The sequence below is a fragment of the Cannabis sativa genome, chromosome 8 (genome assembly GCF_029168945.1).
Source record: "Cannabis sativa cultivar Pink pepper isolate KNU-18-1 chromosome 8, ASM2916894v1, whole genome shotgun sequence".
In the NCBI taxonomy this organism is placed as follows: domain Eukaryota; kingdom Viridiplantae; phylum Streptophyta; class Magnoliopsida; order Rosales; family Cannabaceae; genus Cannabis; species Cannabis sativa.
Window position 1 is genome coordinate 17319639 of NC_083608.1, and position 25819 is coordinate 17345457.

The following is a 25819-nucleotide window of genomic DNA, read 5'->3' on the forward strand; positions in this document are numbered from 1 at the left end:
TTCTTGTTGTTCAACCCATGAGTCGTTTTCAAACAAAATTATTTTGATATATAATATATATGTATTAAAATCAATGTAGCCCAAGTGGGAGAATGTTAGACTTTTATTTGGGCTTACATTAAATTTTATTGGTTTTATTAAAACTTGGGTTGATTGGATAGTTCTTTGCTGAGTTAGCCCATGTTGTTGGTGATCAATTGTTAATGGGCTTAGCATCTGTGAGTAAAGTCTAGGTGAAGCAGAAGTGTGGGCTTTTCTAGTTGACTGAAGCCTTTGATGAGCAGGCCCAGCCCAACTAGGGTTTTGTAGCTAAGTCCCCTCCCTAACTCTATAAATACATATTGTCTCATCACAATTGTATACCTTTTGATAATCAGAGAAAATAAATTGCTTCTGATTTAGAGATCTAGGGAGGAAGACTTAGTTGATAGTATTGCACTATCAAATTGGAGTAACTGCTGTGGATCAATCAGAGATAATTGCTATGGATCAATCAGGTACACATACCTAATTATTATATCTTATTATTGTGTTCTATGTTATATACAAATAGATCTTGGGTTATTGTGTTCTAATTATTATACTTGTTCTTCTTCGACAGCCACAAACAATCCATGGTCATGGAAACCATGCTCAATTGACCACCATTTTTTTTTGCAAGCTATCTAATATATATTTATTATATTTTTATTATTTTTTTTTGTGTGTTGAATTTGTAACACTTGATTATTTTGTGTATTTATTTTTATGATTTTGTTCTCTTTATTACTTAGAAATAGTTTTTGTTTAATTATGTAAAACTTTTAGCCACATTACACTTGTAATGATAATATATTTATGAAGTTTTAAACTTAAATAAAAGGTGATACTTAATTTTTACCGATTTTTTTTTTTTATATATTTTTAAGTTAATATTGAAATTTAGGTGTAATTAGATTTTGAGGTCTAATTGGATTAGATCAGATAATTATTTTTCAAATCCAAATACTGATTAGATTGGATCGGATGAAGAAAAAAAAATTGGATTGGATTGAATTGGATGTCCACCCCTAACTAACACCCAAAAACTAACATCAAAACTATAAATAAAGCTTACTACCTTCTCATACAAACAATCCTCTCTTCTAAGCCACACCATTCTTTACAATACACAACCAACATCACTACTTCACTACATTATCATCACAGCTATTAAACACTTATTCCTTGTATTCACCTATTCAAATCTAAACTAATACAAATTTATTCTCAGACCATCATATTGTGTTAATAAAAAATAGAGTGGATAGAAAATGAAGTTACATACCCTAGTTTTTATCCATTAAATTAATTGTATAATTTGTTTATTTAGTTTTCAATTGTTAATTTTAGTTTTTTTTATTACTTTTAAAATCAAATTCTTATTAGCTAAATAGAAAATGAAAATTAATAATTGGTAATTAGTAACAATCTTCGTAGAAACGATCCTCTACTTTCTATTTTATTACTTGTTATCTTTCACAACATCCCATTATATTGTCAAAAGGGATGGCATAAATTTTATTGAATCTGAGCAGAATGATTCTCCAAGAAAGAAATAGCCACAGCAGCATGGAGAGCTGCTCCAACTGGGAGAGCTTCTTCATCAACAACAAAGTAAGGAGAGTGTAAGTCCTTAATATCCAAACCAAAGCTTTCGTTTCTCACTCCAATCATGAAAAATGCAGCTGACATCTTCTGTGCATAGAAACTGAAGTCCTCAGCCGCCATAATCTTTGGAAGAAGGTGCACCTTAGGTTCTCCAAGCAAAACTTCACCAACCCTCTTTACCTGTTCATACATCGCTTTGTCGTTAATAGTCGCTGGATATGCTCTTCTCTTGTCCAGCATGAAATCTACTTTGGCAGTACACCTATGCACTGAGGCTTGCAACTCTACCACCTGTGTCAATATACCAAAAGTATTTCTCACACTCCATTCTCATTGAAGATTTATGATCAATTCAAGACAAAATCTGTTTTTGGTTAGATAGATAGATATACCTCTTTGATTCTCTGTTGAAGGTAGGATAAACCCTCTGAAGTAAAACACCGAAAGCTGCCTCCAAATATTACTTTCTCCGGAATAATACTTGCTGCTTGGCCTCCATCGATGAACGACACTGATACCACCTAGGGCGTACAAACAAAAGAATTACAAATTTTGTTCTTCTAAACATGGTTTAGCTATGCCTATTGACAATACACTCACCCCTGCCTCAAGAGGATTTGTTTCTCTTGAGATAATCTGTTGAAGGGCAAGGATAGCAGACGACGCTGCAAGAATTGGATCTCTGGATGCATGAGGCATAGCAGCATCTCCACCTTTCCCTTCTATCACAATCGAAAATCGACTAGAGCCAGAGAAGAAAGGACCGGGCCTGGAACCTATTGAACCAGTAGCCAATGTTGGGTCAACATGTAATCCAAACATAGCTTGAACCTCATCAAGTACACCCTCTTTTAGTACATGATAAGCCCCAGCAGGACCCTCTTCAGCAGGTTGAAAAACAAGCTTCACAGTTCCCTTTAAAACTCAAACAAAGCAAGAGACATTGAAGATTGACAACATAACATAGCATAATAAAACTTGATTAATTGCATACCTTAAGTTGGTCGGTTCTGTGATGTAGCTGAAGTAATTTGGCGGCTCCAAGCAGCATAGTAACATGAGCATCATGGCCACAAGCATGCATTTTCCCATTCTTCTTGCTCTTATGCTCCCACTCAACCAATTCCTATTCCAAATGGCCAAGTTCCACAATGCATATTGACATTGAGCATCAATAAGTAAAAAGGTTTGGCCTTTTTCCTATACTTTTAATTTGGGACCACTCTTATTATCATCATAGCTCATAATTAATAATGAAAAAGTTTGTTAATCAAAACTTGAATTGAGAAAATTAGACCTTCCCCAAATGAAAAGGTTGATCTGACCCATTTCTAGTTCCACACTTACCTCAAATCTTTATTCCCAATAAAATATATTTAGTAAGAAAAAAAACCTGAATAGGAAGGGCATCCATGTCGGCTCTTAGGCCGAACCAAGGCTGAGCTCCTGTTCCAATGTGAGCCACCACGCCGGTCGTTGCCACCGGCCATGTGTACCCAATTCCAAGAGAATCGAGCTCCGATCTAATGAGTTGACTCGTCTCGAACTCCTCAAAAGCTAGCTCCGGGTTTTCGTGGATCCTCCTCCTAATCTTTTTCAACCAATCTAAAAACTCGGGCTTCCTCGCCGATTCCAATAGCTCCCGAGTCACATGACTCAGCTCCGACTCAGTTGAAGTCTCCAAACCCCATACATGACACGTCAGCGTTGAGAATACGAACCACAAAACAACCAAGCCCATAATACACCACCAACAAAACGTTGCCACAGAATTTTAGTATCAATACTTGCCATTTTGGTGGTAAATTTGCTAAGTAGTGATTTTGTGAATTTACTGATCTTTCTTGAAGTAAGATTGTTTAATTGAAAAACATGTTAAATTTAAACAATAAAATTATAATGTTTTCAAATAACAAGCTCAATACCTTAAAAAATACCTGTTCATTATTAATAATTGTTGTCAGTGACGAAGTCATAATTTTTATTTTGTGGAACTTATTTATTATTAAAAAATATTTTTAATACATTATAATTACTTTTACTTAATTTATTTAATTTTGTGGGAATTTTTTTTATTATTTTAGTTTATAATTATCAAATTAAAAAAATTATATTTAATTTTTTAAAAATTAGTATTTTTATTAGTAGGGACTATAGCCCCCATATTAATATTAGTAAATCCACTGATTGTTGCTAGAACTAGTGAAACTAAAATTATATTAGAATGATAATATTCAGAATAAAAATTAATATACAACTTAAAGTTTAACACACAATCATTTCGCTAGCTCAACATTACTAAAAAAATCTAAATATGACTAGCAAAAAAGGTACTGAAAATGTATATCCAATAGATTATATTAAAAAATTAAATTTATTAACAAAGTCTTTATAATCGTAGACCTTTCACAAAACCAAACTACAGAATAACAATAAATAAAACTCTATCACCACATAATTTAATGAAAAATTAAATAATGTGAAAGAATAATGGCAAAACAATTAATATTATAATATAAAACAATCCATATTAAATATAAAGAGACTTAAAAAGACTTGAAATATTTATTTATTAAAAGTTATGAGCATAAAATTAATCAATTCTCTTGCTTATTTACCATACCACAAAACTAAACAATTAGGGGCAAACTATAATAAATAGTATAAAAGTTGTAAAAGGCATCAAAACCATCAAATCATAGTGTAAAAACCAATTTGGTCTTATTAGCATATATACTAAACTATCAATTTTACTATTTTAGTGATTATTTATGTACTAAATCATTCTCTTCAGACTTTGATATCTATCAAATCATACTTCTCGAACTTTGACATGTACCAAATTATGGCCCATAAACTTTCATCAATATTAGACTTTTTTACTAAAATTGGAAAAAAAATCCTTAAATCTAACAATCTGAATAGTTCAGGGGCATTTTTAACGACCTTAAAAGTTCAGGGGACATGATTTGGTACATGTCAAAGTTCAGTGGACGAAAATCCTAATTGGCATTTTTTTTAAATATATATTTACAGTATTTTATAAAAATATAAAAAAAAATTAAGAAAATCACATAACAATAACAGAAAAATAATATCTAAACAACATATAAAAAAAATAATATACAAATAAAAAAATCAATAACAAAATAATAAGAGTACAACATAAAAATACATTAAAAGACCATACTTTATGTAAATAAAATCTTAAAAATCGTAAAAAATATTTAAAATTTTGTACAACTATTTTTTATAATATTTTTGTTGTTTTTCATTTTTTTTTAAATTATTCCTAAAATAAATGATTTATTTCAATTGTAGAATTATTACATGAGAATGTAAAAAAAATGACAAAATGTAAAACACATTTTTCAAATTAAAGTATATGATATATACTTTTTTAAAAAAGTCCGTGTATATATACAAATAAAAAATGATAAACTGACAAAATAAATTGTAACACGTGAATTTTCGTAGACAAAAAAAAAAAAGAATCAACTTGTTTATTCAACTTTCTATTCATGAATAGATTGATATAATTAATAATAATTCATAAAGAAATTAATAGGAGTCTGACTAAAAATGTGTACATACATGTATATATTGATAGCATTCACGAAGACTAGTAGTACTCAAAGTTGCTACGAAATTTCAATTCTATTATCTCGAAATATAATATTTTACCTTTTTTTTTTCTCTCACTACTATATATAATTTTTTTCAGATATTTTTAAATAGTTGTTTAAAGTATTCTTATTGGTTTCTATAACCGTCACCTATACGACCGTTGCAAAACAAACAGAATAGGCGACGATTAAAAACCGTCGCTAATGTGGACTATCCGACGGTTTAAAATCGTCATTTATAATATAGCTGACAGTTTTAAACCGTCGAGTATAATCCCCTTACTTTTTTTTTCGTTTTTAATGAAAAACGTCGCCTATTTTTTTAGGCACTACTATAAACCGTCGGAAATACTAATTTTTTCCGATAGTTTCTAACAGTTGTTTAATTTTTTTAGCGACGGTCCCTAAAAAAATCGTTTTTAGGACCGTCACAAATTCTTTCTTTTGTAGTAGTGTCTTTTTTATAATTTTTGGTCACTTTCTACTAAAAAATACTTCAATACTAAACAACTCCAAAAGTTGACTCTATATGTTCCAACATTATTATTTAGTACACCATTCATTTCATTTAATTTTTTTTTTTAAATATTACTATTAGAGAGAGAGAGAGAGAGAGAGAGAGAGAGAGAGAGAGAGAGAGAGAGAGAGAGAGAGAGAGAGAGAGAGAGAGAGAGAGAGAGAGAGAGAGAGAGAGAGAGAGAGAGAGAGAGAGAGAGAGAGAGAGATTATCGTTGGTGTACAGGATTAACGACAGCTATCCCAAGCAAACATCTCTGATCTCTATCGAACTGTTTTCTGTTATCTGATACTATCTTATGTGATAGTCCATATCGGCAAACGATATTCTTAACAACGAAGTCCAACATCTTCTTGGCAGTGATTGAATTCATAGGTTCAACCTCCACCCATTTGGTGAAGTAATCTACTGCAATCACTGCGTGTTTAACCCTCCTTTCCCAGTCGAGAGGGATTCGACAAGATCGATTCCCCATACTGCAAATGGCCATAGGCTGGTCATTAAGGTAATCTCATTTGGTGGGGCCTGAGAATGTTTACAAATCTTTTGCATGGATTATATTTTTGGACATATTCTATACAATTTTTTTCATGGTAGGCCAAAAGTATCCTTGTCTCAAGATTTTTTTAGAAAAATTGGCACTCCTAGCTAGTGTGGTCTCCGTAGAACTCCTCATGAACTTCACCCATAATCACCCCAATCTTGGACCTTGCTATGCACTTAAGATATGACATAGATAATCCTCTTCGGTATAACTTATCATCCATCATGATGTATCATGGATCTTGATACTGAAATTTTTTGGAAGCGGCTTTTTCTGTAGTTAGTGCTCTAGATGTCTGATACTTGACTATGTGGTCCATCCATGTGGGTTCCTCGTGGGTAGCTTTGACCTTGGCCTTGGCCAAGATGCCAGGCTCCGAGAGATAGTTGCCGGGACTACCCTCAAATCTTTTACTTCTTATTTTTAGGCCAACTTTTCTAGGCAATCAGCCTGGGCATTTATTTCTCTCAGGATCTAATCAATTTTGTTTCCTTGAGTAATTTCTCGCACTGTTGAGACATATGAAGCCATTCGTTCCCTGCTGGTATGATATTCTCCCAACACCTGATTAACAACCAATTGAAAATCACTGAATATATCAATATTGGAAGCTCCCACAGCTTTTGACAGCCTCAATCTTGCAAGTAAAGTTCATAATCAACCTCATTGTTAGAGGTGTTAAACTTGAACCGTAAGGAGCTTTGATGTGTTAGTCCTTCAGGTGATATTAACACTATTCCCACTCTTGACCTGTTTTCATTCCCTGCTCCATCTACGTACACCTTCCAAGTGGGTACAATTATTTCTGTAGCATCTACATTTATCTCTGTTTCGTTACTTTCCACAATTAGTAAAGACTTTTATTGTATGGCTTGAAATTACATGCATAGTTTTCGAGATGAGACAAGAAAATAGTAGGCCAACTTTTCAATCAGCGGGTATTGGATCTCGGTACCTATCATTCTCTTACTAACATAGTAAATATGATGTCGTGTCCTGTCTTCCTCATGGACCAGTGCCGTACTGATGGCGTGTTTTGAAACTGCCAAGTAGAGGTATAAATCTTCCCCTTGTATAGGCTTGAACAAGATTGGAGCCTTAGACATGTGATCCTTTAGGCTCTAGAATGCTACTTCACACTTGCTGGTCCACTCAATTTTTTGACTTTTCCTCAAAATGTTGAAGAATAAGATGCACTTATCAGTCGATTTGGAGATGAAGCGTCTCAAAGTTCCTACTTTCCCTATCAAACTTTCCACATCCTTATGCTTCTTTGGAGATGGCATGTCTAATAAAGCTTCTATCTTTTTCAAGATTGGCCTCTATCCCTCGTTGGCTAACAATAAAGCCCAGAAACATACCCGATTTGACACTAAATGTACATTTCTTTGGGTTAAGCTTCATCTCGTATTTTTGTATCAAGCTAACCACTCCTTGAGTTCATCCAAATTCTTTAGCAGTTTCGATTTGACCAACATGTAATCCACGTAGACTTCCATGCTTTTTCTCAGTAGGTTTCAAAACATGCAGTTTACTAACTGTTGATAGGTTACTCTTGTATTTTTTAATCTGAATGGCATGACTAGGTAACAATACAATCCTTTAACTGTTCAAAAACTCGTGTACTCTTAGTCTACCACATGCATTTTAATTTGGTTATACCTAGAGTAAGAATCCATGAAGGACTATAACTCTTGTTCAGAGGTGGCGTCAACCATCTGGTCAATCCTTGTCAGGTGAAAATGGTCCTTGGGACATGCCTTGTTTAAATCGGTGAAGTCTATGCAGACTTGCCAAGTCTCGTTGGGCTTCAGAACAAGTACTGGATTAGCCAACCATTTTGGCTAATACACATCGCAGATGAAGATGTGGGTTAACATTTTTCCACTTCTTTCTTTAGTGTGCCTTTACTGGTTCCAAGGGACGCCTCTTTTGCTGTACCACAGGCATGTCTTTGTTCACATTTAACACGTGACAAATTTCCTTTGGGTCTATCCCGATCATATCCTTGTGATACGACACAAAGACATCAGCCGACTCTTTGATGGTGCTTATGATTTCTTTTTTGACGTTGGGATAAAGGCCTTTCTCGATGCAAATAATTTTAGTCAAATCTTGGTCACTAATTTAAATTTCTTCTGTTTCTTCCATTGGTTGTAGTGCTTTTTCTACCCTACTTGAAGGTCTAACTTCTCTTCTTTACACTGGTTGATCCCTATTTCTATCTTGGTTGACTACTAGGATCGACTGTTTGATGGCTACATTGTAACACTTTCTGGCCTCTTTTTTGTCTCCTCGAACTGTCCCCACCCCACGGAGTGAGTAGGGAACTTGAGGCATAGGTGTTGGATCAAATTTATAGCTCCAAAATCTACCAACGTCGGTCGTCCTAAGATGTAGGGAAGTCTACAACAATAAATGTATAATATTTGAATGTGCTTTTGGGAGTATCAAGACACAATGTGGTAGGAAGCCACACTTTTCTCATGGGGATGAGGGAGTCCCCATTGAAGTCGGTGAGTTATGAGTCACTAGGGGCTAAGTCTTGGTCCGTGAGGTCGATGGAAAGGAATGTATTTTGGAACAAAGTGTTCACCGAGCTCCCGTTTTCAACTAGGATATGGGCCACTACCTTATTAGCTATGGGTGTCTTGATGACCAATGGATCATGGTGGGGGAAAATACACGGTTTTAGCATCTTCTTCAGTGAATATTATGGGTTAATCCATGAGTCGGGTTCTCTGAGCAAGCAACTGGCTTACTTCCAATACTTCATCAACACGATCTAGCGCTTGAGCATAATGTTTCAACTCATTGCAGGTCGTTCTTCTGATGTGGGCCAATGCTCGGGTTCGAGGTTCCAAGTCTGGGGTCTGGGTCTGGGTCCAATTCCACCGCCGAGTCCAGGGTTGGGGACAGGTTCGAGTCGAGGTTGGGTCCGAGTCCAAGTCTGACTTCGTGGTCCGATGCCTGGTTTGGGGTTCATGTTTGGGTTGGGGCCCAGGCCTGAGACTGGAGTCCGAATTCAGGTCTAGGTGTGGGTCCTGGTCGGGTCTTGTTCATATCGGAGTCTCAAAGTATTGAAGTTTGTTTTTAAAAAATAAAAATTATTTTTAAAAAATATTAGCCAGTATTTTAAACATTTAAAAACATTTTTTTTTTATTTTTATTTCTAAAAACAATACTTTTAAAAAATAAAAAAGAGAAAATAATGTGAAACATACTTTTAATTTTTTTTTTAATTTTTCAATCTTCTGTTTTCTTTTTCAAAGGTACATCTTGTTGGATATCTGACATCAATATCCAGTGTAATTCAGATAAAAAAAAATATCTAGTGTAATCGATCATCATCACCACTCGTACTTATGTCCAAGACAAAACAAAAAAGAAGAGAGAGAAGCAACTATAAATATATAATAAATGAGCCATCAGATCTTAAAAAACAATTTACTGTGTAACTATTGAAAACAAATATATATATTTATATATACAATTTGCTCTTGATCATTGTCTCTGGCTGTACGTAGGCAATGGCAATCACTACATTAGTCTCGGCAGTTTCAAGAAGGTAAGTTTCTTACATTGAAATTTACATAATTGTATCATACTTGTTATGTATATTCACAAGTGACCCAAACAATATTATTAACCTAAAATTTATATATTAGTACAGGTTAGAAGGTAAAGTGGCTTTGATTACAGGTGGAGCTAGTGGAATAGGCCAAAAAACTGCCCAAGTCTTTGCCCACCATGGAGCCAAACTAGTTATAGCCGATATCCAAGACGAGCTAGGCCACTCTGTTTGCCAATCTATAGCGAGCGGCGCGGCCGGAAACGACGCCACTTACGTCCACTGCGACGTAACCGACGAATCTCACGTCAAAGCCGCCGTAGAAAAAGCCATCAAGTCCTATGGAAAGCTAGACATAATGTTCAACAATGCCGGCATAGGTGACCCGAAAAAGTCTCGAATTATCGACAACGAGAAGGGCGATTTTGAGCGCGTGTTGCGCGTGAATGTGACAGGGGTTTTCCTTGGTATAAAACACGCTTCCCAAGCTATGATCTCGGCTAAAGGAGGCAGCGGCGGTAGCATCATATCAACAGCTAGTGTTGCCTCGTGCATGGGAGGCTTAGTCTCCCACGCGTACACGTGCTCCAAGCACGCCGTGCTTGGGCTGACGAGAAATGCTGCTGTTGAGTTGGGACAGTTTGGAATAAGGGTCAACTGTGTGTCGCCTTATGGGTTGGCGACGCCGATTTCTCAGATCTTCCATGGGCTTAGTGTGGAGGAGCTTGAAGGCCTGTACGGATCTATGGCGAACTTAAAGAATGTGACGTTTAAGGAAGATGATATTGCTAATGCTGCTCTTTTTTTGGCGAGTGAGGAGGGACGGTACGTCAGTGGACATAACCTAGTTGTTGATGGAGGTTTCACCATTGCTAATTCTTCTTTTCCAATGTTTCAGTACCCTGAAATTAATCATGCTTGATTAATAATTAGTTTCCATTAATCCAAAGAAAATATAATTAATAAAAAGAGTACGTACGTTGTTATTTTTAATTGATTATTACGGTGAAATCCTCAACAAGTTTGTCACTTTGAGTTTTAGTGTTGTTGTTTTTGTTGAGATCGATACACCAGTTTATATATGATAAAATCTGAACTTCTTAATAGTCCATTCTCATTAGAAATTCATCTCATGATTGGTTTCAATATTTAATTTCATGAATAATAATATGACACTAAAGAAAGTGTACTTTTTAGCATTTGTCTTTTCAGTATAATAAAGAAATAATTGCTTTAGAAAAAATTACATTGAGAGCCCAACTTTGTAAATTATTAACAAAAATAGCGCCTAATACCGACCATCAAAATTAAAATATTATAGGATAAATATTATTGGGTGATTCTACAATGTATTCCCTTAAGATGTACTAATACACTCTTAACTTGTTTCGTCATCCAAAAAAAAAAATTTAGGCTAATTTTTTTTTCATATTCATGTACGTTATAGCTATTTAAGATATCCTACAAAATTTTGAAAAATTCAGATGATTTACAATATAGAAAATAATGTTCAAACAGTCTATTTTACACGCGTATAAAATAAAATAGTCATTCGTGCAACACACTGTTTAAACATAGTTTTCGGTGTGTTAAACTTTTCTAAATTTCTTAAAATTTTGCAGGATGTCTTAAATAACTATGACGTATATGATTATTAGAAAAAAAATTGACTAAAAAATTATTTCGGATGCTAAAACAGATAGAAGTGCATCAATATATCTATTTTAAAGGGGTGCCTATTGTAGAATTTTCCAATATTATTTTGGATCTTAGATTTCTTGTTTTAAATGACAAAATAAACTCTATATTTTCTAAATGTTACTTGTGACTAAAATATAGTTTTTAGATACAAGTTGTCACTAATTTAGTTTTAGTCACAACAAGTATTGTGACTAAAAATATATTTAGTCACAACAAATCGTAATTTTTGTGACTAATACCTTTAGCCACGGACTTTTTAGTCACAACATAACAATTATAATTTATAATTAGTCACAACTTTCTTACTTTTAGTCACAAGTTTTGTTGTGACTAAAAGTAAGATTTTAGTCACAAGTTTTGTTGTGACTAAAAGTAAGATTTTTTTTTTTTTTTTTTTTTTTTTATAATTGGGCACATGATGCCTGCCCAATTTTTAATAATTTAACACAAACAGATAGAGAAAATATAATAAGTTTTGTCCATAACATCTCTAGATCAGATTATTATTAAGTTTTATTTTGACAAAAAATTAGTTTAAGGTCCTATTTGTACAATTTTAGAAAATACAGGATCCATTTTGTCATTTAACAAAATAGAGGATCTAATTAGTAACTTTTGTAAAATACAAATTCTAAAATAATATTTACCCTTAGTATGTGTAGACATTTTTTTTTAATTGTGAAATGTAATTAATTAATAAAATTTTCTCTTTCTATTCAGCTTTTTTTTTTTTTGAAAAGTCTCCATCCAAAATTTAAATATACAGTATATACATACTAGTGGGAAGCCCATGCTTTGTGGGCCGCTAGTAATTATCAATTATTATTATTTTTTTAAATTATAGTTCATATGTATTATATATATATTTTTAGACTAATTGTAATAAAATTTTATATTAACAATTAATAATTTTTAGAGCTTAAAATCTTGTCAAAATAATTTACTCTAAACATATAAAATTATATATATAATTAATGATTTGGTGTAGTATTAAAATAATTAAATTATTTAATAATATTGTCTGTAGGATTATTTATTTTAATATTATAAATTTTTTACATTATATATTTTTTACAATTATTTTGAATAATTAATTTAATATATTTGTGTAATTTATTTGAGACGATAATAGTTGGTTTTGATAAACTCAAACAAAGTGTTTTTTAAGTTTATTGGTTTGGATTTATTTCATGTGTAAGAGATTATTTTTTACGCGTGAAATGATAGTTAGACTCTTAAAATTATTTTTATTTTTATATAAGTAATTGATTTAAGAAAAGAAATAAATAAATTAACAATTAAGAAAATAAATAAATAAATAGAATAATAGTATTGGAAAATTTTACAATGCACCCCCTTAAAATAGATATATTGATGCACTCCTATCTGTTTTAGCATCTGAAATAATTTTTTAGTCAAATTTTTTCTCATGGTCATGTACGTTATAGTTATTTAAGACATCCTGCAAAATTTTAAGAAATTTAGAAAAGTTTAACACGCCGAAAATTATGTTCAAACAGTGTGTTGCACGCGTGACTATTTTATTTTATACGCGTGTAAAATAGACTGTTTGAACATTGTTTTCTATATTGTAAATTATTCCGAATTTTTCAAAATTTTGTAGGATATCTTAAATAGCTATAACGTACATGAATATGAAAAAAAATTAGACTAAAATTTTTTTCTGGATGCCGAAACAAGTTAAGGGTGTATCAGTATATCTCTTTTAAGGGGGTGCATTGTAGAATCACCACTTTTAGTTTTTTAGTGATTGATATATATTCACTTGCTAAGAAGTTCAATATATCTACATACATAACTGCTCAATGATTCAATTTAATTATAAATTTATTTGTCTTAAAAGTTATCTTTATTCTTATTTTTCTATCATACTAAATACAATATAAAAAATTAAAACTCAAAGAACTTGTTATTTTTTGTATTTAAATTTCATTCAATTAATATCTTTGTATAGTAACTTTCTGTAGTTACAAAAAAAAAAAATTATTTAAACAGAAATGATCACAAAAAGAATAGAATGATTAAGCAAAAATAAATAAATAAATAAATAATAAACAAAATTAAGAAAAAAAAGCCCATTGAAATGAGTACTAAAAATAAAGTTAGAAGTAATTATTTATATAAGTAGTAATTAAGTTTCACAAAATGAAGGAAAACTTGTGTGTGATATCTAATATTAAACAAAAAATAATTAAGTTTTCAAACTGCAAGCTAAATATTTATAACACGTAAAGTAATTATTTTCAGGGAAAATGAAAGTAATTTGAGTGTTATGCTAATTTTGGCTTTCATTTAAACTCAAATAATAAGAATTTATATAATTTGGCTATATTATTTTATCTCTACTTTTTTCCCTTTGTTTCATCATTTCTTTTTATCTCTCTCATAACTTCTCTCTCTAAGAGTAAATTATCATAATTTTTTATGTCATTTGTAATAATATGTTTCTGTGTATGAAGGACAAAAATTACAACTTATCCATTTTACCATATTTTAATGTGTAATAAATCCATTTATAAATAAGACAAAACAAAAAAATTAAATAAATAAATGAATAAATAAGTGAATGTTATGAAATAATTATGGTGCCGTTTGGTAACACTTTTGTTTTCTAATTTTTTAATTACAAAATGAAAGTAAAATTTTTATTTTTAAAAATTTTGCTTTGGAAAAATAAAAATGCGTTTTGTAACCACTTTTGTTTTTCAATTTTAAAAATAGAAAATACAAGTGTGTTCTGTAAAGTTTATTTTCATTTTCATTTTTTGATTTTATTTACGTCGGGTCTAGTTTCAGGGTCGAATTTAGGTTCAAGTCAGAGGACGAATTCAGCGCCAGGATCGTGGGGGGATTTGGGTCCGAGTCATGATTGAAGTCCAAGATATTGATTAAGAAAAAAAAAATATTCAAAAAAATATTGAAAGTGTTTTTTTTTTGTTTTTAAAATTTTGATTCTCAATTGAAAAATTGAAAAGTAAAAACAGTTTTTATAGAACATGTTTTTGAAAAATATTTTCATTTTTTTTCAATTTTAAAAACAGAAAACTGATTAAAAAAGTGTTACCAAACGACACCTATATGTATAGATGAACAAATCATCTAAGGTTAATTAGTAATTTTTTCTCCCGAACTTTGACATGTACTAAATCGTGCCCCCTGAACTTTTTTGGCCGTTAGAAATTCCCCTCAAACTATTGAGATTGTTAAATTTAAGGACTTTTGTCTAATTTCATTCAATTTTACTGTTTCAATGATTGTTTATGTACTAAACCATGCTCTCCAGACTTTGATATCTACCAAATCATGCCACTCAAACTTTGATATGTACTAAATTATGCTCCTTGAACTTTCATCCATATTATAATTTTTTTTTACTAAAATTAAATAAAAGTCCTTAAATTTAACGATCTCAATAGTTCAAATGGAATTTTAACGGCAAAAGAATTCTAGGGGACACAATTTAGTACATGTCAAAATTCATTAATTTAGTTTCTATTATTATTATAGTATAAATAGGTTCACCCTACTAAAATAAACTATTGAGAAAAATCTCATTTAGTCTCTCATCTTTTTCTTCTCTTTGTGTTCTCTTTTTTCCTATTTTTTTTTTATATAATTAATATTATTTTACAATAATTATACATATATATTTTTTTGATTGAGATACTTAATTAGATAAGAAAACAATATATATATATATATATATATATTTTTTTTTATGAAACTGGACATTATATTATTATTATTAATAATAATATTATTATTATTAGGCTAATTAGGACTTTTTTTCCCCAAATTTTGATATGTACTTAATCATCTCCCTTGAACTTTTTTAGCCGTTAAAAATTTTCCTGAACTATTGAGATTGTTAGATTTAAGGACTTTTGTCTAATTTCATTCAATTTTACTGTTTCAGTGATTGTTTATGTGCTAAACGCTCCCCAGACTTTGATATCTACCTAATTATGTCCCTCGAACTTTGAGATTGTTAGATTTAAGGACTTTTGTCTAATTTCATTCAATTTTACTGTTTCAGTGATTGTTTATGTGCTAAACGCTCCCCAGACTTTGATATCTACCCAATTATGTCCCTCGAACTTTGATATGTACTAAATCATGCCCCCTGAACTTTCATCAATGTTAAATTTTTTTTACTAAAATTGGACAAAAGTCCTTAAATTCAACCATCTCAATAGTTCAGGAGGTATTTTTAATGACTTAAAAGTTCAAAAAGCATGATTTAGTACATGTCAAAATTCAGGAGAAAAAAACCTAATCAGTCTTATTATTATTATTATGAAAAGAAACAACATATTATTTAGATTGTACATTTTTTAATTAATTAAAATGATCGATATATTCAAATTTTCATTATTGGCCCCACCACTTGGGGTTGTAATTAAATGTCAATTTAGCAGGAGACATGCATGTGGAATTTACACTTGATCGGTCTTTTAACTATTAGCAGAAACTACTGTGGCACCTTCTATTTTTTTTTTTTTTTTTTTGATGAATCAGAAAATTATATTGTACAAACCACTTTACATCCTAAGAGCACTCTAAAAAAAAAAGAGCCTCAATAATTTTAATCTATACAAATATTGTATTTATATTGCTACAATCCATAAAACCAATCCCTATCTTTACAACTCAATTTCTTAGGCAAAAACATAGTCACCCGAGCCTTGGTCCTCCACCGAACAGCCTGCATGATTCTTACACAATCTGGCTGCTCATTTTGCCATTCAAGTTTATTTCTAGCCTCCCAAATGCTGTACACCAGACCTGCAATTACAGCTGCCAAAACATTCTTCCTAAACTTACTTATTTTAGCTTTCCTAATCCATCTCAAGATCATAGGAAGCTCAATGCCAGCCGTGCCCCACACCAGCCAGTTTCTGGCTGCCTGTAAACATTTTCCAGCAAAGGAGCAAGTGAAAAATAAGTGGTGCGTATCCTCTGAATGAACATTGCATAATCGACACCTGCTATCAATGTGCATGCCAAACTTAACCACCCTCTATTATATATGAGCTGAAATACCAATCAATTTCTCTGCTTATTCCATAATCATATATATTTGAAAAAATTATTGCGCAGAAAAAAAAAAAAAAAAAAAAAGACATTTGATTAGATCTCCATGTGTTTAGATTCTTCTCTGTATATATAAATAATATTAGACAGTTGCACTCCATTTTTTTATAGATTAACTTAGTTTAAGATATATATAGTACTATGATGAAATGAATGAAATGACGGAGAAACGATTTAACAACCTACATTTTGGAATGGTAATATTTTAAACTTTTTTTTTTGAAAAGGATTTTAAACATTTTTTTTTAAAAGGATTTTAAATATTTTTTAGTGTAACTTTGTTACGGTCAATTGATAATAAAATCTAATGAAGTACATTATTAAATAACTTTTAGTATTAATCTACCACCCAATGGCTAACCTGAAAAGTCGGCATATTACTGTAACTTAAGAATATATTATTCGGTCAAAATATACAGAAAAATCTAAATGTGAAAATACATATTAAAGTAAGAGTATAATACAAAGCTTAAATAAAAAATACACTAAATTATAAGAACACATATAACTTCTTTCTTTCTTTCTTTCTTTCTTTTTTAAGAAAATACAAAATCAAATGGGTACGTTGTCCCTACTTAATTAAATGTATATCTTATGGTTTCAAATACCACAAAAAATGATATATATATATATATATTAAAAATTAATATCCAATGATTTAATAAATAATATAAAAAACTATTAATTAATTGTAACCCTCTACATATAGCATTAAGCACTATATGGTACCCAACAATAACAAAAAATACTAAGGAACATCTAATGGTACCAAATATCACTCATATATAGTTGATAAAAAGAAAATGTGGATCATATTGTATTAAGTGGCAAAAGAAAGAAGAAAGAGTTAATAAAATGATTTTAAAAGGGTTAATTACGGTAAAATCTCCAATAATTTTACTTTGTTTGTACTTAACTTTCAAAACTCAAATTTTGACAGTAAAACCCCTAATACTCGTGTTCTGTTAGTAATTTAATATTTTCATTCATTTTAGATGTTAAGTGCCATATTAAAATGTCCACGTGTGCATCTAGGTGGACACAATGTACACATGATATAATTTTATTGGTCTACGTAAAAAATTATTTAAAAAAAATTAAAAAATCAAAATAAAATTAATTTATTAAAATTAAAAAAATTGTAATTAAAAATAATTTCTTTTTTTCTTTCTTTCTTTTTCTTTTCAATTTTTTTCCATTTACAACTCTCTCTCTTCTCTCTCCCCAAGAAACCACTATCACCTAACCAAAACCACCAGCACCTCACCAAAACCACCACCACAGAAATCCAATCAAAGCTCACCTGAAACAGAAAACAAAATGCAAAATCACAAAACATTAAAAAGCAGTTTCTTAAACCAAAATAGGATGGTGAAAATCTGTAAATCGCCTCCCTCTCGACCTAGATCTAATGAAATAATATTTTACTGCAATATATGATAAGAGAAATGAGGAGAGAAGATGAGTTACGAGAGCACTGAGGGGGAGAGAACCTCGAGGTGGCTTGGGGGTTGTCAAAAAACTGTCGAGGTGGCCTATGGTGGCTGCCCAATTTTTTGAAAACTCTAGACTGGGACTGAAAGAAAGAGAGGAGATCACGAGAGCTTGTGAGGTGGCCTGTTGTGGCTGCCCAAGGGTTTTGAAAACCCTGAATCGGGACTAAGAGGGAAAGAGAGAGGAGATCGAGATTAAGAGAGAGAGGAGATCACGAGAGCCTTGGGGTGGTCGGAAAACTGCCAAAGTGGCATGTGGTGGTTGCCCAAGGGTTTTGAAAACACTAGATCAAGACTAAGAGAGCCGCAGAGAGGAGATCGAGAGAGAGAGGAGATGACTTGAAAGAAAAAGGATAAGAAAGAAAAAGAAAGAGAAAGAAAAGGAAAAGAAAGAAAAAATAAAAGAAAATTATTTTTTTATTTATAATTTTTTTAATTTTAAATTAATTTTATTTTAATTTTTAATTTTTTTAAATAATTTTTTACGTGAATTAATAAAATTGTACAATATATACACTGTGTTTATGTAGACAGTTCAATATAGTATATTTAACACTTAAAATAAATAAAAATGTTAAATTATTACCGGAACACAAATTTAAGAATTTTACTCTTAAAATTTGAATTTTGAAATATAATATAAGTAAAGTGAAACTATATATTAACCACGCGCAATTGACCCATTTTAAAATAGGCACACTATTGCCTCTTTATATTTTAGTTAAAAAAACTGAGATTACTTAATACATCAATTAAAATGTGTCACGTAGGTCCCACAACACCTACCTCTTTTCTGTCTTCTTTAAATACGTAGCCATTTTATAATATAAATTTACGACTTTATATTATTATTCATTATACGTACGTATGAATTAGTGAAATAATATTAATTAAGGGGTTCCGGGCCACTAGCTGGCCTCTATAAATTAACGGGAAAAAGAGGCTATATCCCATCCATGCATGCAAAAAGTATACCTTACCTTAGCTCTCTCTCTCTCTCTCTCTAGATCTATCTCTAAATTCTAAAAATGGGTACTTCTGTACCAATTGATGATTCTCTTTCTTCCCAATGTTTTACACCCAACAGTATTTGTTATACTACTAATAATAATATTAATGCTGATGAAATTCCGACCATTGACTACTCTGTTCTCTTCTCCAGCGATCCAAATATACAAGCCAAAGCCCTAGATTATCTTTCTACTGCCTGCCACAACTATGGTTTCTTTTACGTACGTATATTAATATATGCATTACCTACTTTAATAATTTTCATTATTATTCTCATTTATTTTCATTATTATGTAATATGCATATTTGTGATATTATGTGGTGGAACGCAGGGACGGAGGGACTTTAGCCCATGTGTGTGCTAAAGCCCTCACTCAAATATATATACATCAAATTTTTTATATGTAGATATATATATATATATATATATTAATTCACTTTGTTCAATTTATTAAAGTCCAATTCACAAAAGCCCTCACTCAATATCTTAATAATGATTCATGAGCCTACTCTTATTCTAATTAAGCCCATTTTAAAAGTAGTCCAATACAAATAATAAAAAAAATAATACTTTATTAAAAAATAAAATAATACCATTGACAATATTTTATTTTATTTTTGTCAACAGTATTATTTTATTTTGTTGAAGATGAAAATTTGAAAGATACATTTATCATTATTTTTATTAGTTTTGACTTAATATTTATTCAAGCCCTCACTCAACTAAATTTCTGGCTTCGTCACTGGTGGAACGTCATAACTAGTACACCCATATATATATACTAGAAGAAAGTTACGTGCCTTACTTAGTTTTATGTTAGGTGCTTTATAATTTAATTGAGAAAGATTCAATAAATAATCATATAATTTAAAATAGTTTAAAAACTAATTTTAATTAGTGTGTGGGGTTATTTGAAAATCAATAGTGAAAAGTCAAATTTAAAATTTGCAGAAAGTCAAGAGGAGAATGGAGATTAGCTTGAAATATATTTAAAAAAATAATAATGCTACACACTTACTATGGATACTTAACTCGAGCCGGTAATAATAAAATTATAAAGAATAGGGGTAGCAGGCATATAACTGGACATATAAAAGAAAGAACATAAAAAACAAGAAATATGATAGCTTCCAAATAATATTATAACAAAGCAATGCTCTCCAAATTTATCTTAATATCATCTATAACATCATAACCTTATATTTAGATTTGGGCCAACTTTCTTCTTAGTTGGGCTTCCAGCTTTCTTCACAATGCAAGTTGCCACTTCTGATTTTTTTTTTTTTGAAACTTGAACTCCAGCCATCGTAATCTCATTCTTCTCTTGAAGCCTCTCATCAATCTCATAGCACTCCATGATAGACTCAACAAAATATATGTGTTTATGTATATTTGTTTTGAGCAAATCAGTAAACATGTATTTTCAACAAATTAACTCGATAAACTCAAGATCCACATAAACACATATATTTATATTTAATAAATAATAAAATATTATTTATATATAATAAAATAATAAAATAAAAATAAAATAAATCCCATTTAAACTGATATTTGATATTTGAACTGATATTATTTATATATATATACAATATTATATATATTGTTCTCATGTGATATTATTTAAACCATAAATTTTCGCACTCCCTTCAATTTCAAAAGATTAATAAAGATTAGAAGCTATAAAGTCAGTGTTATTAATATAAATGTGATACCTACATATATACATATAACTGAATTCTTTTCTGGGTGTTACTTCCTTCACTTTTAATATATACATATAAAGTTAAAAGATATATAATAAGTTTATTTCAATTATAACCTTACGTAATATATCTCTCTATATGTACCACATAAAATAAAACTTACCATAAAAAAATGAAAGGTCACAATATTTATGAATGATTTTTTTTTTTTTGCATGTGTACACAATTTATAATGAGAGGCTTTTAATTTTACCTTCAAACTATATATATATATATATATATATATCAATGTGCCTATATAACAGAATTCTTGGTTTATGAGAAATTATTGGTGCCCAATAATTTAAAAGCCTAAATTTTCTCTATTACTATCCTATTTTATATTTTTATACGTATATCTCTCATTTTTTCTATTTTTTTTATTATTAAAGTTGATTATTTAAGTAAATAAAATTATTCCATAATAAAAATCTAATTCCTAAATTTTCTCTATCACTATCTTATTTTGAATTTAATTAAAGCCAACAAAATATAGGTACGTAATCTTGTACGTATATCTCTCATTTTAATTTTCTAATTTTTTTAATTAAAGTTAATTATTTTAAATAAATAAAAATCCATAATAAAAATCTAATTCCCAAATTTTCTCTATTACTATCCTATTTTGAATTTAATTAAAACCAACAAAATATATATACCTAATCTTGTACGTATATCTCTCATTTTTTCTAATTTTTTTTATTAAAGTTAATTATTTTAAATAAATAAAAATTCTTAATAAAAATCTAATTTCTAAATTTTCTCTATTACTATACTATTTTGAATTTAATTAACAACAATAAAATATATGTACGTATATTTTTCATTTTTTTAATATAAATTTTCTATATACATATATATATTTATACAAAAAAAAAAATAGAGATAAAAAATAGTAGTGAAGAGATCCAAAAAATTTCACATAAGCTTCAAACACACTCTAAAAAAAGTATCATTTATAATTCGTTGTGTAACTAATTTATTTATTTATTTGGATGATTTTAGTTTATATATCTCAAATTATACTTTTTAATTTTTATAATTCGGTTATAGCAAGTAAGAATATTTGGGTTGATGTAATCATAACAGTATATATATAGCTTTAGTTCAGCATGAATTGTCCATTTGATTTTATTTTAAGTTTAGATTTTACAATTGCATGAATACTTAGCTATATGAAAAATTTCACAAAATTATTTTATTCTTCTTTATATAATTTAGGGTTTTGAAATTAGTCTTCAAATATATGTAACTTATTGGGCATGCATAGACATATGAAAAGAGAAACAAGCACATATACTACAATAAACTATTTCAATTCTAATAATGGTATTTTATTCGATTTAAATTTTCAAAAATACAATTATATTGTGATGTTGTTTTAATTAATAAATTTTATTGATTTGCATGGGCAGCTGGTAAATCACGGTGTTCCTGAATACGTTTTCAAAAGTGTTTTCAAAGCAATATCAGATTACTTTGAACCAACGGTGATAGAGGATCGTATGAAATACCAGAAGAAGAGTTCCACTGATATGATCCGATGGGAGTTGCGCTCATCGGCAGCGGAGAACAGAGAATATCTCAAGATGGTTACGCATCCCAACTATCATTCTCCTTCTAACCAAACCACTTTCAGTGAGACTATGGAAGATTATTACACAAGAATGAGAGAAGTGGTACATGGTCTTGGAAAAGCTATATCGAAAACACTGGGAATGGAAGAATCATTCATAGAAAAAGCATTTAAGTTGGAGTCAGGGTTTGATGTGTCTGCCATGAACCTTTACCCACCAAACTTCAAATCCAAAGGTTCAATGGGCGTGCCTGATCATACTGATCCAGGATTTTTCGTCTCCCTAATCCAAGACATCAATGGTGGGCTCCAAATTCTATCCCATCAAGGAAAATGGATCGACGTAAACTATATGCCTTCCAATGCTATTTTGATCAATACTGGAGATCATCTTGAGGTATTTATTATTACAATACACATGTTTTATTTTATTATTCTTATAATATAAGTCATCAGTCTATATATATATAAATATTGTTAATTAATTTGTTCAGATTCTGAGTAATGGAAAGTACAAGAGTCATGTTCATAGAGTCGTGGTAGACAACAACAATGTGAAGAGGGTATCTGTGGCCACACTTCACGGACCATCGTTGGATGCGTTTGTGAAGCCAGCGCCTGAGTTCCTGGACGATGCTCTCCCACCCAACTATGATGGAGCCACATACAAGCACTACTTAGAAGCTAATGGTCAACACCTAATTGACGTTCAGTCTAATATTCAACAATTTCGCCACAATTAATTTATAATAATCACCAATGATTATATATAACTATAATTAATAAATAATAAGGGTGATGTTTTCTGTAGTTGTTATATATTTACTAAAGTGTCGGATAATAGTTTGTTATAAGATTGTCAAAGGTGAAATGAGGGTCATCCCAATTGAACTAAGTTCGACCAATCACATGTACATGGTTTGGAGTGGCTTGGGATCAACACTCTTATCAAAGTTAATGTACTATTTTGTTGATTTGATTTGTTACCAATAATCAAATTTGTGTTATAACTATGTTATTCTTGAGAAATGATAAAAGAAACTAATAATGGTATTTGACACTTTTTTTTAACACGTTATCGTTTATAGTGCAATCAATACTACAAAAAAAGGCTTATCATGGCAGCACTATCTCGACGGGCCCGCACAATAGGTCTGAATTTTTTTTAAAAAAATCCAGAGCGTAGCAATCTTGGCGGGCATTGTATGTTTCGTCGTTATTGACATTTTTTAAGCCTAAAATTTTACCAATCTCGGTGGGTCAATATAGGCTCACCATTGGTCCCTTAAAATTTCTTATTGGGCCGTGTTATCAATAACGACAGGCCAATATAGACCCGCTGAGATTGGTCACTTAAAATTTCTCATTGGACCGTGTTTTACTAATAACAGTGGGCCAATATAGGCCCGCTAAGATTGGTCACTAAATTTTCCCAGCCCGCTTATATATTTCTTTCTCTCTTTCTCTCTTCCCCCCTTTCTTCTTCTTCCCCAATTTATTTTCTAAAACCAGCCCTCCTCTGAAAATGGCAGCCATTCGGTCTGAAATTTCTTCAAGCAAAAATTAATTTTTTATTCTTCTATTTCATCACAACCATTCCATGAAGAAAACGTGAGGTTGAATATATACTATTGATTTATTTTTTTTTAATATTTTTATCCTAATAGTTTTTAATTTATTTTAGTTTAAAAAGTTAGTAAAATAATGAAATGTTAGCTTGTATTTAGATGTTTTAGGTTAAAATATTTTTGGGGTAAGCTTTATACAACACAAAGAAAGCTACTGAGAGATGAATTTAATTTTTGAGGAAGTATTGGTGGTTAGGTAATGTCAAAAAGGAGAGATTTTTGGCTCTAAAAGCTTGGGATCAGATCTGTCAACCCAAGTCGTCTGGGTGTTTGGGCTTAAGAAGATTCGAGGATATGAACAAAGCTTTACCTGCCAAGATAGCTTACAGCCTTGCAAAAAATGAAGAGAGACCTTGGGTCACCTGTTTGTTGTGAAAGTATTGCAAGCATGAAAACTTTGAAAAAGTGCAACAAAAGAGTAGCGATTCTTATCAGTGGAAGTGTATCTTGGAGGTGAGAGAAACAATAGCAAAATGATCAATCTCTGTCGCTGCTAGTGGTGAATTCATGGTTGGACCTTCAAGAGTTTATGGATACAATGGATGAACTTAGGAGTAAGTGTTTCACGGTTCAAACAATAGCTGATGTGTCCATAGGCAACAATTGGAATGAAGAAATGGTAGTTCAAATTTTTGGAGAAGAAGTGGGAAATCGTATCCTAAAAAATTCCAAGAATTGCCCATCCTTTTAAGGACCAAATCTTTTGAAAAAACAAGAAAAATGGTCAGTTCTCAATTAAAGATGCTTATTGTGTAGATCAAGCTTGGAGGTTTGCTCCTACAAGAGACATTTGGAAGTTGATTTGGGATGCAAGAATCCACCCCATAATCTCAATTTTCCTTTAGAGAATTCTCACAGAAGACAAATTGCCTTTTATTTTAGACAAGGAGTGTTATTTGTGTGGTGAGTTGGAAGAGTGTGGTCTTCATCTTTTTAGAGATTGTAACTTTTTGAAAGCGTTGTGGTTTGTGGGGATGTTTCCTATGCAGATTAGGATTATACCAGGAAGTTCGATGATTCATTTTATGGACAATTTAATTACAAATTCTCAAGGGATAAACAAGAATGAAATCATCACATTTGCAAGTTGTCTTTTTGCTGAACTTTGGCATCAGAGAAATGAGCTTTGCTTGAAAGGTGCTGGTGCCATTCTCTTAATTGTTATTGGTAAGGTGAATGATGCTCTGTCAGCTTTCACTAGTTTATCTAATATCAACAACAATTAAGGAAGTGAAATGGCAGTAACTTCTTGTCTATTGAGGGAAATGACAACAGCCTTTTGTCCTAGTGAGAAAGAGTTAAACAATGTATTGTTCACTGATGCAGCTTGAGTTAAAGGGGAAGCTGGTATATATTGTTGCAATGAGGATTGGTAGAGTTGCTGGTATGTGGGTTGTTAGTTCTAACACAATTAGTGTAGATTCTTCTTTGGAAGCAAAAATTAGGGCCTTTTTTTTTTTTTTTTGCTTTCTCATGGGCAGATGAGGATGGGTGGAAGAATATCCACATCCTCTCAAATTCTAAGGTTGTAGTCCAAGCTTTGGCTGAGAACAAATGCTCCCTAGATTGGAAGGGCTCAAGTTTTTTTCTTTCGGTAGTTAATTTAATTAAGAAGTTTATTATTTATAAGTTCTTTTTTATTAATCGTAGTTTTAACTTGTT

At 30.9% G+C, this 25819-nt stretch overlaps 3 protein-coding genes across 3 annotated transcripts; 2 read left to right on the top strand and 1 right to left on the bottom strand.

The window, feature by feature from the left end:
* Positions 1 to 1132: 1132 nt before the first annotated feature.
* Positions 1133 to 3458, bottom strand: LOC115701549 (IAA-amino acid hydrolase ILR1-like 3). The gene is made up of 5 exons (XM_030629365.2): positions 3023 to 3458; positions 2624 to 2755; positions 2230 to 2544; positions 2022 to 2150; positions 1133 to 1920 (listed from the first exon to the last, which is right to left on the bottom strand). The coding sequence occupies exons 1-5, from the start codon at positions 3368 to 3370 to the stop codon at positions 1540 to 1542; spliced, it is 1305 nt and encodes a 434-aa protein (XP_030485225.1). The 5' UTR covers positions 3371 to 3458; the 3' UTR covers positions 1133 to 1539.
* A 6302-nt stretch (positions 3459 to 9760) lies between these two features.
* On the top strand, positions 9761 to 10997 carry LOC115701553 (secoisolariciresinol dehydrogenase). The gene is made up of 2 exons (XM_030629370.2): positions 9761 to 9884; positions 9990 to 10997. The coding sequence occupies exons 1-2, from the start codon at positions 9847 to 9849 to the stop codon at positions 10807 to 10809; spliced, it is 858 nt and encodes a 285-aa protein (XP_030485230.1). The 5' UTR covers positions 9761 to 9846; the 3' UTR covers positions 10810 to 10997.
* Positions 10998 to 19007: 8010 nt separating this feature from the next.
* Positions 19008 to 23634, top strand: LOC115701552 (2-oxoglutarate-dependent dioxygenase 19). Its single transcript, XM_030629368.2, has 3 exons — positions 19008 to 19428; positions 22369 to 22926; positions 23024 to 23634. The coding sequence occupies exons 1-3, from the start codon at positions 19225 to 19227 to the stop codon at positions 23270 to 23272; spliced, it is 1011 nt and encodes a 336-aa protein (XP_030485228.2). The 5' UTR covers positions 19008 to 19224; the 3' UTR covers positions 23273 to 23634.
* Positions 23635 to 25819: the final 2185 nt, after the last annotated feature.

What these genes read in the sequence shown, in the direction of transcription:
- LOC115701549 (XM_030629365.2), bottom strand. Translation starts at nt 3,370, where the DNA reads ATGGGCTTGGTTGTTTTGTGGTTCGTATTCTCAACGCTGACGTGTCAT. An exon ending in ACAGAACCGACCAACTTAAG is followed by an intron (nt 2,545 to 2,623) that starts GTATGCAATTAA and finishes TGAGTTTTAAAG; the next exon opens with GGAACTGTGAAGCTTGTTTT. An exon ending in TTCAACAGAGAATCAAAGAG is followed by an intron (nt 1,921 to 2,021) that starts GTATATCTATCT and finishes ATATTGACACAG; the next exon opens with GTGGTAGAGTTGCAAGCCTC.
- LOC115701553 (XM_030629370.2), top strand. Translation starts at nt 9,847, where the DNA reads ATGGCAATCACTACATTAGTCTCGGCAGTTTCAAGAAG. An exon ending in GTCTCGGCAGTTTCAAGAAG is followed by an intron (nt 9,885 to 9,989) that starts GTAAGTTTCTTA and finishes ATATTAGTACAG; the next exon opens with GTTAGAAGGTAAAGTGGCTT.
- LOC115701552 (XM_030629368.2), top strand. Translation starts at nt 19,225, where the DNA reads ATGGGTACTTCTGTACCAATTGATGATTCTCTTTCTTCCCAATGTTTT. An exon ending in ACAACTATGGTTTCTTTTAC is followed by an intron (nt 19,429 to 22,368) that starts GTACGTATATTA and finishes TTGCATGGGCAG; the next exon opens with CTGGTAAATCACGGTGTTCC. An exon ending in ATACTGGAGATCATCTTGAG is followed by an intron (nt 22,927 to 23,023) that starts GTATTTATTATT and finishes TAATTTGTTCAG; the next exon opens with ATTCTGAGTAATGGAAAGTA.